This window comes from Caretta caretta, chromosome 24 (genome assembly GCF_965140235.1).
Source record: "Caretta caretta isolate rCarCar2 chromosome 24, rCarCar1.hap1, whole genome shotgun sequence".
NCBI classification, from domain to species: Eukaryota; Metazoa; Chordata; order Testudines; family Cheloniidae; genus Caretta; species Caretta caretta.
The window spans coordinates 5,929,066-5,943,197 of NC_134229.1; the positions used below are offsets into that span (position 1 = coordinate 5,929,066).

Here is a 14,132-nt window from a genome sequence, read left to right on the forward strand (position 1 = left end):
CCTGACCAGTGCTGAGAGCAGAGGGCAGCTCCCCCTCCCCTGCCTGGCTTGGAGAAGCCCCACACCCCCCCCAAACTCCCCACAACCCCCGTCTCTGGCTTCCTGGAACCACATCCCTCCCCCAGATTGCCCTCCCCTCATTGGCTTGGGAGGGTGGCACAGTCCTCTCGCCCCCCTGCCTTTTCCCCTGCGTTGGCAACATCTCCTCCTCCTCTTTATTGCAATGCTGGGACCAGATCGATTTCAATTACAGCAGGTCCAGGTGTCTAGCGTAGACCAGGTCAGTATTACAACTGGAATTGCCACTAGAAGGCACCCAGGACCGTTCATGGTTGCCCCACCCCTTGTGCGGTCATTTCCATCACCACGCTAGGCCGGAAAGGGGAACGTGGGCAGCCAGCAAGAACCCTCCCACGCCAACTGAGGTGGTGAGGGCTTGGCAAGATGGGTCTTCGCCAGCTCCCATTCTACTGACCGCCTGACTTTTGCATTGCAAGGGGGTCCCTGAGTCTCATCCCCTCCCAGACGTGCTCTCAGCCCCTTAAGCCACACCACATTAGCAGGAAATGGCCGGAGGGTGGGGCGGAGGGGGGGGATGTTATGCAATAGCTTTGAGGCATTAGGCAAGCCCACGATCATGCCATGACCTGTCCGCTGCGGCTCATCTTCCTCCAGCTTTAATGCTTCGCACTGGATCTACTTCTGTACCAGAAGAGATGCAACAAGCTGCTATTCTGCCTACCCAGGTGCTCTCCTTAATCTGATCGCTCACGCCACCCCTGTGACATAAGGGGAGTTTTATCCCCATTTTATTACAGGGAAGGGCACTGAGCAGATTAAGTAACTTGCCCAGGGTCAAACAAGGAGTTGGTGGCAGAGCCACAAACTCAACCCAGGTCTTCTGAATACGCGTTCTGTGCTGTATCCACTAGACCGTCCTTCCTACCCAAACACAATCAATTGCATATACGCACAAGCTCCTTCCACAGCGGTCATAGAATCATAGGACTGGAAGGGACCGTGAGAGGTCATCTAGTCCGGTCCCCAGCACTCATGGCAGGACTAAGTATTATCTAGACCATCCCTGACAGGTGTTTGTTTAACCTGCTCTTAAAAATCTCCAATGACGGAGATTCCACAACCTCCCTAGGCAATTTATTCCAGTGCTTAACCACCCAATTTTTTCAATCTTCCCTCATAGCTCATGTTTTCTAGACCTTTAATCATTCGTGTTGCTCTTCTCTGGACTTTCTCCAATTTGTTCACATCCTTCCTGAAATGTGGTGCCCAGAACTGGACACAATATTCCAGTTGAGGCCTAATCAGTGGGGAGTAGAGCGGCAGAATTACTTCTTGTGTCTTGCTTACAACACTCCTGCTAATACACCCCAGAATTCAATATTGCCAAGACCAAGCAAAAATTATGATCAGCCCCCTCCCTTCCCAATCATGAGATTGGCTTCAAAACCATGAGATTTTTAACAAAATAATTTTGGGGTGCTTTGAAGTCACCTTCTGGATTTTGTGCCTCTCAGGGGTCACACTTTCAGGATCTTCTCTGCAGCCGTGAGGGCTCAGAGCTTGCTTTAAGAAAAAGATTCTCTCGTAATCACTTCCCTCCAGGAGCTGGGGCTTTAAGTAAAACACCAAATATCACGAGACTTTGTGATAATATCACGAGAGCTGGTGGCCCTGCAACTACCCAACTCGCTGCTGATCAGAAAATAGCCCTGGTGTTCAAGCCAACTCACATGACCGACGGTCTTGGGCATTTTCTGACCAGGAAGGAAGTTGGTTTGCTTTGCACAACCCTCCTGAGCATGAGTTTCTTTAACAATACCCGTGAGACTTGCATTGGTGTGTGTGTGTGTGATGTGTGTACAGGGAGTGGAGTAGTTTATTATTCTGTTCACCTGGTCTCTTCTTTTGGCAGAAACGGCTCAAATTCAACATGAGAAGCAGTATGTTCTGCTGGAATGGGCACTGGGCTGGGAATCAGGAGACCTTGGATATAGTCTTGGCTCTGCCACTGCTTTACTAAGTGACCTAGGGCAAGTCACTTCCCCTCTCCATTTCCATCCTGGCTATTTAGACAAGGGCATGGACTGTCTCTTACTCCATGTATTGAAAACTCTCCTTAGCCAGGATGCAGACAAAAAACTTGGCAACAGCTAGGCAGCTGACATGCAGAGACCGTTGTTGACCATGCTGTCCTGTACTATCTCATTGTTTCCATCCCTGTCTGTCTCCACCAGTTGTCTTGTGTCTTATACTTAGATTCTAAGGTCTTTGGGGTGGGGTGGGGGGGGGCAATCTTTCTGTTCTGTGTCTGTACAGCATCGGGGTCCTGGAGCATTACTGGAGTTCCGACGCTCTGTGGCAACAGACAGGTTAAATAATCATGTATGTACAGCACTGAGCATCGTGAGGGGTGTCAGATTTTGTGGGAGACTTATAATGTGGAGACGTGGGGAAGGCAGAGCTGCCAGGACACACGAGAGCCCTGCAACCTGACCCAAATGTGACTACAGGCATCGGGGTCAGGTCAGGAAATCGAGGCGATTCTCTTGGGCTCAGCTCTCTTCCTCCTGCCCAGTGGGTCGGCCCCACCCCACTGCTGTGTGCGCTGCGGTACAAGTCACAGGGCCACTCACTCCGCAGCACGCACAGTGCAGCCAGGGGCAGTGGATGGCAGGAGTGGGGCACACAGCCACTGGTGCATGCAACCGCCGTGGTGCCAACCCCATGGACAGGAGGAGAGACGGCCCAATGACAGCCTGTAGGAGGTGGCCGCGCTGACTCAGGTTCAGGGGGAGGGGTCAGGTCAGAAAACAACTTGACCTGCTTGAGTCAGGTGGGCTTGGGTCCGATTCGGGTCTGGTTCAGGCTTAAAAATTAGGCCCTAGCAGACCCCTAGAATGCTCAGTGAGAGTCTGGACCTGTGATACGTATGTACATTTGGCCTGCAGAATAACCATAAATGTCACATGACTGATGTTATATGATACAATTGGCTAATATAATAATAATAACAGGTAGCACTGCACTTCCATGCCAGGGCAAACATTCATTAAGTCTCTTAGCCCCCAGAGAGATAGACAATATCCTCATTTCATGGATGGGTAAACTGAGGCACAAGAATGAGTCAATGGCAGATCTGGGCATAGAAGCCAGGCATTCTGAGGCCCAGTCCCCCTGTTTTATTGATTGATTGGTCGCTCCCATTCTCCGCCTGTGGCATACAGTTTAGTTTCCTCAGGGCTGAAAAGCTGTATCTGGGTGAAATGTAATGGCTTGCACTATACAAGAGTCTGACTAGATGGGCTAATGGGCCCTTCTGGCCTTAAAGACCTGGTGATTCCATCTGGCTTTAGAATCTGTGAATCTAGGAAAGACAAGTTTATCCTGATAGGTTGGAGCTGGGAAGGGTGGAAATGTCTGTTCAAAGTGGGGTGGGGGGTAGGAGGGGGAGAAAGAAGGTCAGGGTGGAGGGATAGTCCAGGGTGGGGCATAGGTGCTAGAACTAGGGGGGCTACCGCACCCTCTGGCTTGAAGTGGTTTCCATTATATACAGGGTTTACAGTTTGGTTAAATGCCTCTCAGCATCCCCGCTATCCAAATTGTTCCAGCCCCGCTGGGGTAGGGCTGGGACAGGAGGGATTGTGGGGAACTGAAGGACCGAATTAGCCCAGGCAAACCCACATGCCGAGCATCCTGGGGTTCACCCATCACTGACTCGAAGCATTGGGGTGAAGGGGCCACATTCTTCACTGCCCTACACCTTGCCGGCAGCATTGAAATGCCACCGGTTCTCAAGTGGGAGCAGATCACACTGCACATGGACCAAGACAAGGTGGGACCAGGTCAACAGAACCTCTTGGCTGGACTGGGGGGGCCAGCAGCAGGGATCCCACACTGGGAAGGCGGGCTTGGATCCGTGCCTGGTTTTGGGGCTGCTTTGCAGGAGCCGAGCTCCAGGGGGCAGCAAGGAAGGGTTGGTTATTTATTTAATCATCTGTGATCCTGAGTTCCTGGAGTTTGCAGCTAAAGAAAGAGTCCGACAGGCCGGAGTTTGGGAAGAAAGGGTTGGTTGTAGGCTTTCCCTGGCTGGATCCCTTTTCTGCTTGCAGACCAGCCCCCGCCCCCTCCAAAAAAACACACCCTGAAATCAAACCCCCTGCACCCTCAAAAACAAAACAAACAAACAATAGTAACTGCAAAGCAGGGGGCCTGAGGAATCTGCTGCCAGCTGTACCCGGGTTAACTGCTCCTGACCTGACCCAGAGGAAGGCTTGGTCCAAAGTGAACTTGGTGAGTAAGGAGACCCTGGCGGAGGGTGCTGGGCCTCCAATCCACCTTCCTCCTCCTGCCGCTTTGCCAGTAGGAGGGGGGAATCCAGCTGGCCCCAAAGTGGGTTTCCTGCTGCCAGAGAAACTTTGCTGCTTCGAGCGTCTAGATCCCATTTCACTCCCCACAAGCCTTCCCTGCTGCCCCCCAAACCACCCCAGGGCCCCAGTTCTCCCACGTTAATGCCCCACTGCCCCTCACACCACCCCGGGGCCTCAGCTCTCCCACGTTAACTCCCTGCTGCCCCTGAAACCACCCCGGGGCCCCAGCTCTCCCACGTTAATGCCCCGCTGCCCCCAAAACCACCCTGGGGCCTCAGCTCTCCCACGTTAACACCTGCTGCCCCCAAAACCACCCCGGGGCCTCAGCTCTCCCACGTTAACGTCCCGCTGCCCCTCAAACCACCCCGGGGCCTCAACGGTCCCACGTTAATGCCCCGCTGCCCCCAAAACCATCCCGGAGCCTCAGCTCTCTCACGTTATTGCCCCGCTACCCCCAGACCACCCCGGGGCCTCAGCTCTCCCACGTTAACGCCCTGCTGCCCCCAAAACCGCCCCGGGGCCCCAGTTCTCCCATGTTAACTCCCTGCTGCCCCCAGACCACCCCTTCCACCAATTAACCCCCTGCTCCCAAAACTCTCCCTCCCATCATTAACCCTCCTGTCCCCACATCACCCTTTCATTCAGATTAACCCCCTGCCCCCAAACCCCCCCCCAGATTAATCCCGCCCTCCGAAACACTGGCCTCCTCTCAGATTAAACCCCTTTGCCCCCCCAAGTACCCTCCCCCTCCACTTGCACACTCTTCTTGGTTGGAATGGGGAGGGGCTGCTTTGACCCAGCCTGTGGCAAGGGCACCCTGGGGCTGAGGGACTGAGTTAGGCTGAGTCGGGCTTGCTACCGTGTGGGTGCGGGGCCCTTTAAAAGGAATGATGCTCTGCTGCGGTAGGGTGCCTCCGTGCTGACAGTACGTGCTATTTCTGGGAGGGTAGGGTGGGCTAGTGGACAGAGCAATGGACTGGGAGTCTTGGGGTCCATTCCCGGCTCTGGACCTGACCTGCCGTGTGCCCTAAGTCACATCCCCTACTCTGTGCATCAGTTTCCCCTCCGACTCTTTGTGTATTATTTATATTGTGAGCTTTTTTGCAGGCCAGGGGCTGTATATTCAGTGCCCAGCCCCATGAGGCCTGGATTTTAGTGGGTCACCTGGGTTACACTGTCATACTTCTTATGCTTATAACACAGCTACCACTATTATTACTATGAAGAGTAAGTAATATTATTACTACAATGAAAATGACTTTAATTAATACTAGCGATGACTAATATTGCTATTAAATAATATCTAATAACTGACATTACCACAGTTAATATTAAGATGGGTTATTGCTAATTATGAATACTAAATACTAAATGATTCTACAAAAGAGTAATACCAAGAAGACTAAATGACTAATAATGAATATCGCTACCTGGGGTGTAATGAAAACTATGTTAAATTGTAGGCTGTCACTAATTTCAGGGGGTTTTCCTGGTCCTGCTTGCAGGCTAGAGGGCTCTGTAGGAGAGCATGTGATCTGGGTCTAGCAGTAGAAGTCAACAGCTTCTAGATTGACCCAGCTTTGTTGCTCAGAGTTGTGAAAAATCCACACTCCTGAGCAACATAGTTAAGCCAACCTAAGTCCCTGTGTAGACAGCACTAGATCAATGGAAGAATTCTTCCGTCGACCAAGCTACCATCTCATGTGGAGGTGGATTAACTACAGCATTGGGTGAACCCTTTCTATCGCTGTAGTAAGTGTCTACACTGAAGTGCTACAGGGGCATGTTTAGAGAGTGTAGACATGAGATAGGGTGAGTTGGAAGGACGAGCTGGGGTGCTGATAAGAAGCGCAGTCGGGAAAGTAACTCAAATACTTTCCTGATGGACTGTTCTTTTCTCTAAATGGACACCCTATCTGAAATTCTCAATTACTGAGCGACACACAGGTATTTGCGGGGAGGGATAGCTCAGTCATTTGAGTGTTGGCCTGCTAAACCCAAGGTTGTGAGTTCAATCCTTGAGGGGGCCATTTAGGGATCTGGGGCAAAAATTGGGGATTGGTCCTGCTTTGAGGAGGGGGTTGGACTAGATGACCTCTTGAGGTCCCTTCCAACCCTGATATGCTATGATTCTAATATCCTTGTTAATACTCAGGTCTAGTGCCTTTAGCAGCCAATGCTCAGAGCTGATAGTATCGAATCCTCAGGGCTGATAACTAATACTGCCATTAATACTCAGGGCCAGTGCTGTTCACAACTATTATTCAGGGCCGAGAGCAACGGTTACTCCTGCTAACATGGGGTCGAGTGGCTATAACAATGAATACTCAGGGCTAAAAGCAACTGTTATTTCTGTTAGGTCTCAGCACCCGTGCCAATAGCAACCAATCCTCAGAGCTGCGGCTATGAGCTACGAATACTTGTGGTTGATAGCAACGAATTCTCTTATTAATACTGAGGAGGACTGGTGGCAACAGCAACCAAGACTTAGGGCTGCTGCTGTTAGCAATTAATTCTCCTATTAATACTCAGGGCTAGTGGCAACAGCAACCAATACCAGAGTCCAGCCAGAGACTGACAATTTGCAAATTGGATACAATTAACTTAGGCTTGAATAGAGACTGGGAGTGGCTAAGTCGTTATGCAAGGTAACCTATTTCCCCTTGTTTTTTCCTAACCCCCTCCCCCCCATCAGACGTTCTTGTTAAACCCGGGATTTGTGCTGGAAATGGCTCACCTTGATTATCATACACCTTGTAAGGAGAGTGATCACTTTAGATAAGCTATTACCAGCAGGAGGGGGGGGGGACCTTTCGAAGTGATAAACACCCATTTCTTCATGGTCTGTGTGTATAAAAACATCCCCACTGCATTTTCCACTTTTATGCATCCGATGAAGTGAGCTGTAGCTCACGAAAGCTTATGCTCAAATAAATGGGTTGGTCTCTAAGGTGCCACAAGTCCTCCTGTTCTTTTTGGGGATACAGACTAACACGGCTGCCCCTCACTCTGGAACCAACACTCCGGGCCGATAGCGACTTACAGCTGCCGATGCCCAGGGTTACTGGGACTCGCAGCCCATCCTGAGTGCAGAGAGTAACTAACTTCTAGGGTGTTTTGCACCAGCCCAGGGTTGGTATCCGTGCTCCTCGGTGCTGCAGGACGAGTTCTCCTGGTGGCTGGCGGTAACTCGCGCTGCCGGGCGGGGATCAGCCCGCGGGGATCCTGGAAGCACGTGTCTGCGGCTGAGAGCCGGGTGCGGAGTTTCGCCCCGCTCCCTCCCCGCGCGGTGTCTCTGCGGCTCCGGGCCGGGGGCGGAGTTGTCGCCGCTCCCTTGGCCGCTGTCCGCGCTCGGCTCGGCGACGATGTCTCAAGATGGCGGAGGCGGCCGAGCTGAAGGTAACGAGCCCCCCGGCCGGCGCGGGGCAGCGGCGGGGGGCGCCGGGGGCAGCAGCTGCGGGGGGGGCCGGAGAGGAGCGGTCTGGGGGCACTGAGGGGGGGCAGCGAGGGACGTGGGAGGGCACTGGGGGGCTGCAGGGGGGCGCGGTGGGGCTGGGGCTCTGGGGGGCCGAGGTGGAGGAGCAGAGGGAAGATGAGAGGGGAGTCTGGGGGATACTGAGGGGGGAGGCTGGGAGGGGCCCGTGGCGCTGGGGGCTGCAGGGGGGCGCGGTGGGGGAACAAGGGAGGGGTTTGGGGTTGGGGGGGGCCGAAATGGGGGAGCTGCAGGGGGGCGCAGTGGGGGAGCCGGGGAGGGGTTGAGGGGGCTGCAGGGGGGTGCGGTGGGGGAGCCTGGGAGGGGTCAGGGGGCCTGGGAGGGGGCTCCAGGGGGGCACTGAGGCTGGGGAGCAGGGGAAGGGTCGGGGGGGCTGCAGGGGGGCCCAGTGGGTTAGCAGGGAAGGGGTCTGGGGAGAATGGGAGGAGGCTGCAGGGGGGCACGGTGAGGGAGCAGGGGAGGGGTCTGGGGAGGCTGGGAGGGGGCTGCAGGGGGGCGCGGTGGGGGAGCAGGGGAGGGGGCTGGGGAGAATGGGAGGGGGCTGCAGGGGGGCACGGTGAGGGAGCAGGGGAGGGGGCTGTGGACCTGGGGGCACTGAGGCGGGGGAGCCGGGGGCTCCGCAGTGTTGGGGGGCACCGGGGGATGAGGAAGGGGTTTAGGGCCCAGGGGAGCAGAGGGATCTGGGGTAGAGGATGGGAAGGGACTGGGGCTGCAGGGGGGCCAAGGTGGGGGAGTACAGGGAGGATGAGAGGAGTCTGGGGACTGGTGGGAGGGATCTGTGGCACTGGAGGCTGTAGGGGGGAGCAGGGGCTCTGTGGGTTTGGGGGGGTAGGGGGTGGGTGAGAGGGGGTTGGGGGTGCAGGAAAGCCCTGGGTGGGTTTGTAAGGGGTGAGCTATGGTGGGAGGAGGGGCTGAGGGGGGTAGGAGGGAAATGGGGGACAGAGTTAGAGTGGTTTGTGGGGGAGCCTGAGGTGAGGGGGCTGAGATGTGGGAGCAGGGAAGCCCTGGAAGGTGGGATGAGTTCAGGGGAGCCCTGATAGGGGGAGGACAAGGGATCTTTAGGGGGTTGGAGTGGGGGACCATGGGGGGAGCCATAGGATCTTGGGGGAGGCTGTCATGTGGGAATCCACTGAGGGGGGTTTTCAAGGGAGTACCAAGTGGGAGATCTGGGTCCTGAGTGGGACAGGGCAGGGAGCAGGCAGAGGGTCTGGGGGAGTCATGGAGGAGGGTACGGGATCAAGATGGAGATACAGAAACTTGGAGGAAGGGGAACAGGGTTTGGGGGTTCATGTGTGTGGCAGCAGGGATGTGTCTATTGAAGAAAGAAAAGGAGCTTAGGTATTTGGGGGTGGGACAGAGGACCCTGGGGGTTCAATTGAGGGGTGGGGCGTTGAAGGAGGGAGAATAACAGGAGACCTGGGGGTGAAGTGCAGGAAGGAGGCAGAGAGCTAAGAAGCAGGGGATTCAGCCCTGAGGTGGCACAGAGAAGGGTGTGGGGTCAGAGAGCCTAGGGAATAATAGGGAACAAAGAGGGGACCTGCTGGGTCAGAAGGGGATATAGAGCAATGCGGAGTGGAGGGGCAGGAGAGTGGCAGAGTTGCCGTGGGGGGAAAGGCCATGGCTCCAGGATGTCCCTTGCCCAGAGCCATGGAGGCATGAGAAGAGGGGGGGCACAGAGTTGGAGGTGGCTGTGTTCGTAGCCAAGTAGTTCTGCACCAGCGCTCACAGCTGGAGGGGGTTTCGTCTCCCTCCACCTTCTTTTCTCTTTCTTGTTTTTAGGAGTCAGAGTGTAACCACCTTTGCCCACCAGACTGTGGAATATGAAATTGCCCCTGGTAACTAATTCCAAAGCTGATTTGTGTCCTCACTGGCGTGTAATATTTTTTCCCCGCAGGCTAGAGTGCAGCCCTTAGCTCGCTAAAGTGGCCTCAGAGTCCTTCCCCCACCCCGGTGCTGGGAATAGCAAGAACTTAGGAACTGGCACCTTTCTGGCAGCCACAGCGGGGATATAATTCTCTGGAGCTCATGTTCCTCTGTAATCTTTCAAGTCGTGACCCATCCTGTTCTAATATTCGTGTAGGGCCTGATCCTGTTGCTGGGAGCAAAACTCCCTATGACTTTAATATGAGCAGGACTGTGTTCCTATCTTAATAAGCACCAAAGTGTTAAAATGTTCATGGAAAAAATCGACCCAAGAATTGTAATCAGAAAGAGTTGCAATTTTGCAGAATTCCTATTGCGAAGAAGCAGTTACTTTTATTTGTGACTTTTTCCAGAGTTCGAGGGGCGAGGACTGTGATAAGCTAGACAAAAGTCCCACATCTGCGGACTTGGAGAAATGGCATGTCTTAACATAGGTCTTGATCTTGCCTCGATTTATACATGTGCTTAACTTTATTCATGTGAGCAGTGCCACTGGGACTCAATGGGCCTGCTCGTGTGTGAAGTTAAGGACATGCATAAGTCTGCAGGATCGGGATCATAGTTAGCAAACTTAAAGGGCATCTACAGAGGGTGAGGTCAGATAGATACAGCAGGGGGTGGAATTTCCCTGGCATCTTCCACTATACTCTCTCTCTGCAAATAAATCGCTGCAGAGAAATCATATTATAAGAGTAGATGTAGCTTAGCACATGGGTTTACATCCTCTGAGGCTTGACCCACCTCTGAGATTCTCATATGGTCTCCCAGGCTCCAGACTTTCCTGTGCAACCTGGCATTATTCATGGCTCTCTGCAGTTTATTTTTAAATCTGTGCTCTCTTCCGGCAACCAAATTCCTTTGTCCATCTCCCCTACCCCCCTTTCTGGCTTCCTAGCTAGGGGTTAATCTTAAGATTTTTACCATCTGTGTTTCATTGTAAAGAAAGAGGAGCCAGCTGAAAATGAAATGATTGCTCCCTATGTCTGGAGTGGGCTTGGACACCTTCCGTTATTTAAATGACCAGCGATGACTCCTCTGGAAAGAGAAATGTTGTACACTGTTCAACAATTGTTTGTTCCGGCTTTTCAGCATGGACTCAAGTGTGATGTGGGTCGTTCATTAAATAAGCCTTTGGGTGCCCTCTGGGAGCGCTTGATTGTGATCACTTGTGGCAATGAGAGTGTCTTTCCGCTGCCGTGCTACATTGTGTGAGCAGTAACTGGAGATGCTTCGGGTGTTGATAGGAGTCCACAGTAGTGGTGACACGGCCATCTATGAGCACAGGGTGTATTTTAAAAATAAATGTGGTGCTGGTGAACCGAGCTGCGCTAATCTCCCAGGGCTCCGTTCTCAGGACTTGGAGGGGAGCCACTTCTAGGGGTGATGGGTGCTGCTTGGGCTCCACGATCTAGTCAGCCTTTGCGGGTCTCTGAGACTGTCACGAAGGATGGCCATCTTTGCAAGATGGGTTTAGAAAGCACCTAGGTCCATAACATAATCTTTTTTTGTGTTAAAAGGTATTTAAAAGGGACACTGTCAAAGTTTACAGCCTCCAAATTGAAATCTTCCTGATAAATATACATAGTGAAGTTTTCCTATTTCTGAAAAGCTTTCTCAGCTCTCAAAAAAACCCAACGGTTACAGTAATATTAAAAATTATTCTTCTCTTGAGTAACCAGCCAAGAAAGGTGATAGATAAATTCCATGCAATATACTATGTGTGGATTTTTTTCCTCCCCACTTGAGACCCGAACTGGTGGTCCTGTCTGTTCTGCATCAAAGATCACAGGGCACTTTTCAGAGTGGTAGAGACTTTGCCCTGTCTGTCTTAGCCAAAATTTCCCCTCCTGCACTGGGAAGTGAAACAGCTGGCATGCTGCTCTCTAGAGACGGTTGCATTTTTGGTGGTGGACAGTGGTCTTCGTATATATGGCTTGTAAACGGCTTTGGGATCTTTTGGCATGTAAGATGCAACAGAACATAATAAACTCCACCCTGCATGCTTGCTCTTTCTTGTCAGTCTGTGAGATATTGCAATAGACAAGAAGCCTAGTCTGGGAATCCCCAGGAAAAAGAAATATGGGATAGGTCCAATTTTTACCTTTTAAAATAGGGGTGTGGAGAGCAGTAGAAATGTTGCCACATAAGTAAGCATTTTATTACCTCTAATTTTTTCAATGTTTGAAGCATAAGGGAACAAGAAAAATTAGAGAATGTTGGCCCTTAGAAGCAAAGTGTGTACTGCCTGCAGCATTGGTTGTTTTCAAATGAATACATTGGATTGGGCTCCGTTTGGCTTGCAAATCAACCCAAGTACACAATATTCTTGCTTTGTGTACCAAAAGAGAGAGTGAGAGACACACGGGTACTTTTGTTTTTTATTGGGAGGAATGCGAGCTTTCTTGCTTTTGTAGAGTAATGGAATCCTAACGTTTTCCTTCTGCCCCCTAGTGTCCCACGGCAGTCAGATGATAAAGCACAGAGGAAAAGGCGTGTCTGTGAAATTGAAAGTCTATGCAGACGTAAACCCTTCAATAAAATGTAACTAATTTGAGAACAATTCTACTATTGTTGAATCCGTTTCATTTGGTTTCCTGAAGGGAACTGAATACTTGGTGGTGGTGAAACTCCGTATTCTCTTTCTTATTTAAAATGAAGAATGTTTAAGGTGATTAGGTTTCAGGTTTAACCCTGTGGAACAGATAAATGTCCAGTATCCAAACATTCTGGAAGCTGTCAGCATCTAAAAGGTAAATATACCTTTTAGTTTAATCATTGGCACGTCTTCTGAGACTGCTTACAAAGTAGTAACATTCTTTTTATGATGTAGTCATACATCAGCAACGACTGGGCCAGAGATCCACTAACTTACTTTTATCGGCCAGCCATCAGATGGCAAGCTTTGGTGATTTACTGATTTGGAGATGAAAGGCTATTTGTTCTTCGTCCCTTATTACAACAGTATGTGTGTTAATAAAGCATTATAAATATAAATGGGTTTGATTCTTGACTGCTCCTAGTTTCTAATTTTTCACTTGTGTGACTGGAAGGATTTTTTTTTTTTTTTTTTTTTTACATAACCACCATCCTCCCACGGCATCCGGTGCCATCCCATGAGTGTTTTTCTTTATGCTTTTGTGAGTAGCAAAGTAATCCTGAAAGTCCTGTTTTGCATCAGAGAGCAACAATGGTCTTGTGGCTAAACCAATGGACTGAGACTGAAGATTTGGGTTCAGTTCTGGCTCCACCACTGACTGTTTTCGTGACCTTGGGCAGGTCGCTGTGCCTCCATTCCCTGTCTGTAAAATGGGAATACTACTTTTTCCTATTCTGTGTGTCATGTCTATTTAGACTGTACGGCCCAAACCGTCTCTTATGATGTACCTGTGCAGTGCCCAGCACAAAGGGGTCCTGCTCTGGGGTGGGTCATTTAGGTGCTACTGCAGTATGCATAAATGATATACATTTCCCAGGCATATTTATAGTTGGTGCGCACACAAACTTTGAGCCTAGCTACGTAGTGGGTGCAGCAAGGAGTAGCCATGCATAAGAGTTCAGAAAATGGAAGGTTTTAATGTGTGTTTTTTTTTTAAAGTGTAAAAAATAATTAGTGTAGGTAAACAAAATAATCCTTAGCACTAGTGCCTATCCTAGATTTCAGACTGCTTTACACAGGTGGGTAAAGAAAACTCTGTTTGACAGGTGGAGAAGCTGAGAGTATAGCTACACTGCAAGTGTGGTTGTAGCAGGGGTAGGCATACCTGCACTAGCTAGCATGGTAACAATCGTAGCGTAGATGTTGTGGCATGGACTATCAACCCGAGTACAAAGCCACAGGGGAGCCTGATAACATTCTGGTGGCTAGCTCATGCTGAAGCCTGTACCGTCACCAGTAGGGTACATCTACACTTGAGCTGCAGGTGTAATTTCAATCTCAGGGAGACGTACATGTGCTAGGTTTGATTGAGCTTGTGCACTAAAAATAGCAGTGTAGCCATGGTGGCATGGGCAGTAGCTTGGGCTAGCCCCCAGAGTACATACCTGTGGTCTCAGAAGCTACCTTGCTGGTTTTCGCACCCTAGCTCGTGTGTACATCTACCTGGGCTGGAAACTATGCCTCCAGCAGCAGTGCAGACGTACCTATAGTACAGTCACACCTTCACTTGCGGTGCCGACATACCCTGAGGCACAGAATAGCCCAAGGCCACAGCAAGTTGTTAGCAGAGCTAGGGCTAGATCCCACCTGCCTTAGGCTGGTACTCTGTTCTGTGGACCATACTCTCCCATGGAAACAGATCGACCAGTAACTTCCTGTGGTGAAACACCTT

General features: G+C 51.3%; 1 protein-coding gene across 6 annotated transcripts in view; it reads left to right on the plus strand.

Moving 5' to 3' along the window:
• The first annotated feature begins 4,235 nt into the window (after window positions 1–4,235).
• Window positions 4,236–14,132, plus strand: part of PIAS3 (protein inhibitor of activated STAT 3) — a 43,934-nt gene continuing 34,037 nt past the window's right edge. For 2 of the 6 annotated variants that reach the window (XM_048828636.2, XM_048828640.2), the window contains exon 1: window positions 7,679–7,787. In XM_048828636.2, coding sequence (XP_048684593.1) covers window positions 7,764–7,787 — 24 coding nt within the window. In that variant the 5' untranslated portion in view covers window positions 7,679–7,763. Of the gene's footprint in view, window positions 4,312–7,678; window positions 7,788–9,660; window positions 9,717–12,255; window positions 12,346–14,132 lie in introns of those variants that run through there. The other 4 variants (XM_048828638.2, XM_048828637.2, XM_048828639.2 and 1 more) reach the window with 4 other exon arrangements.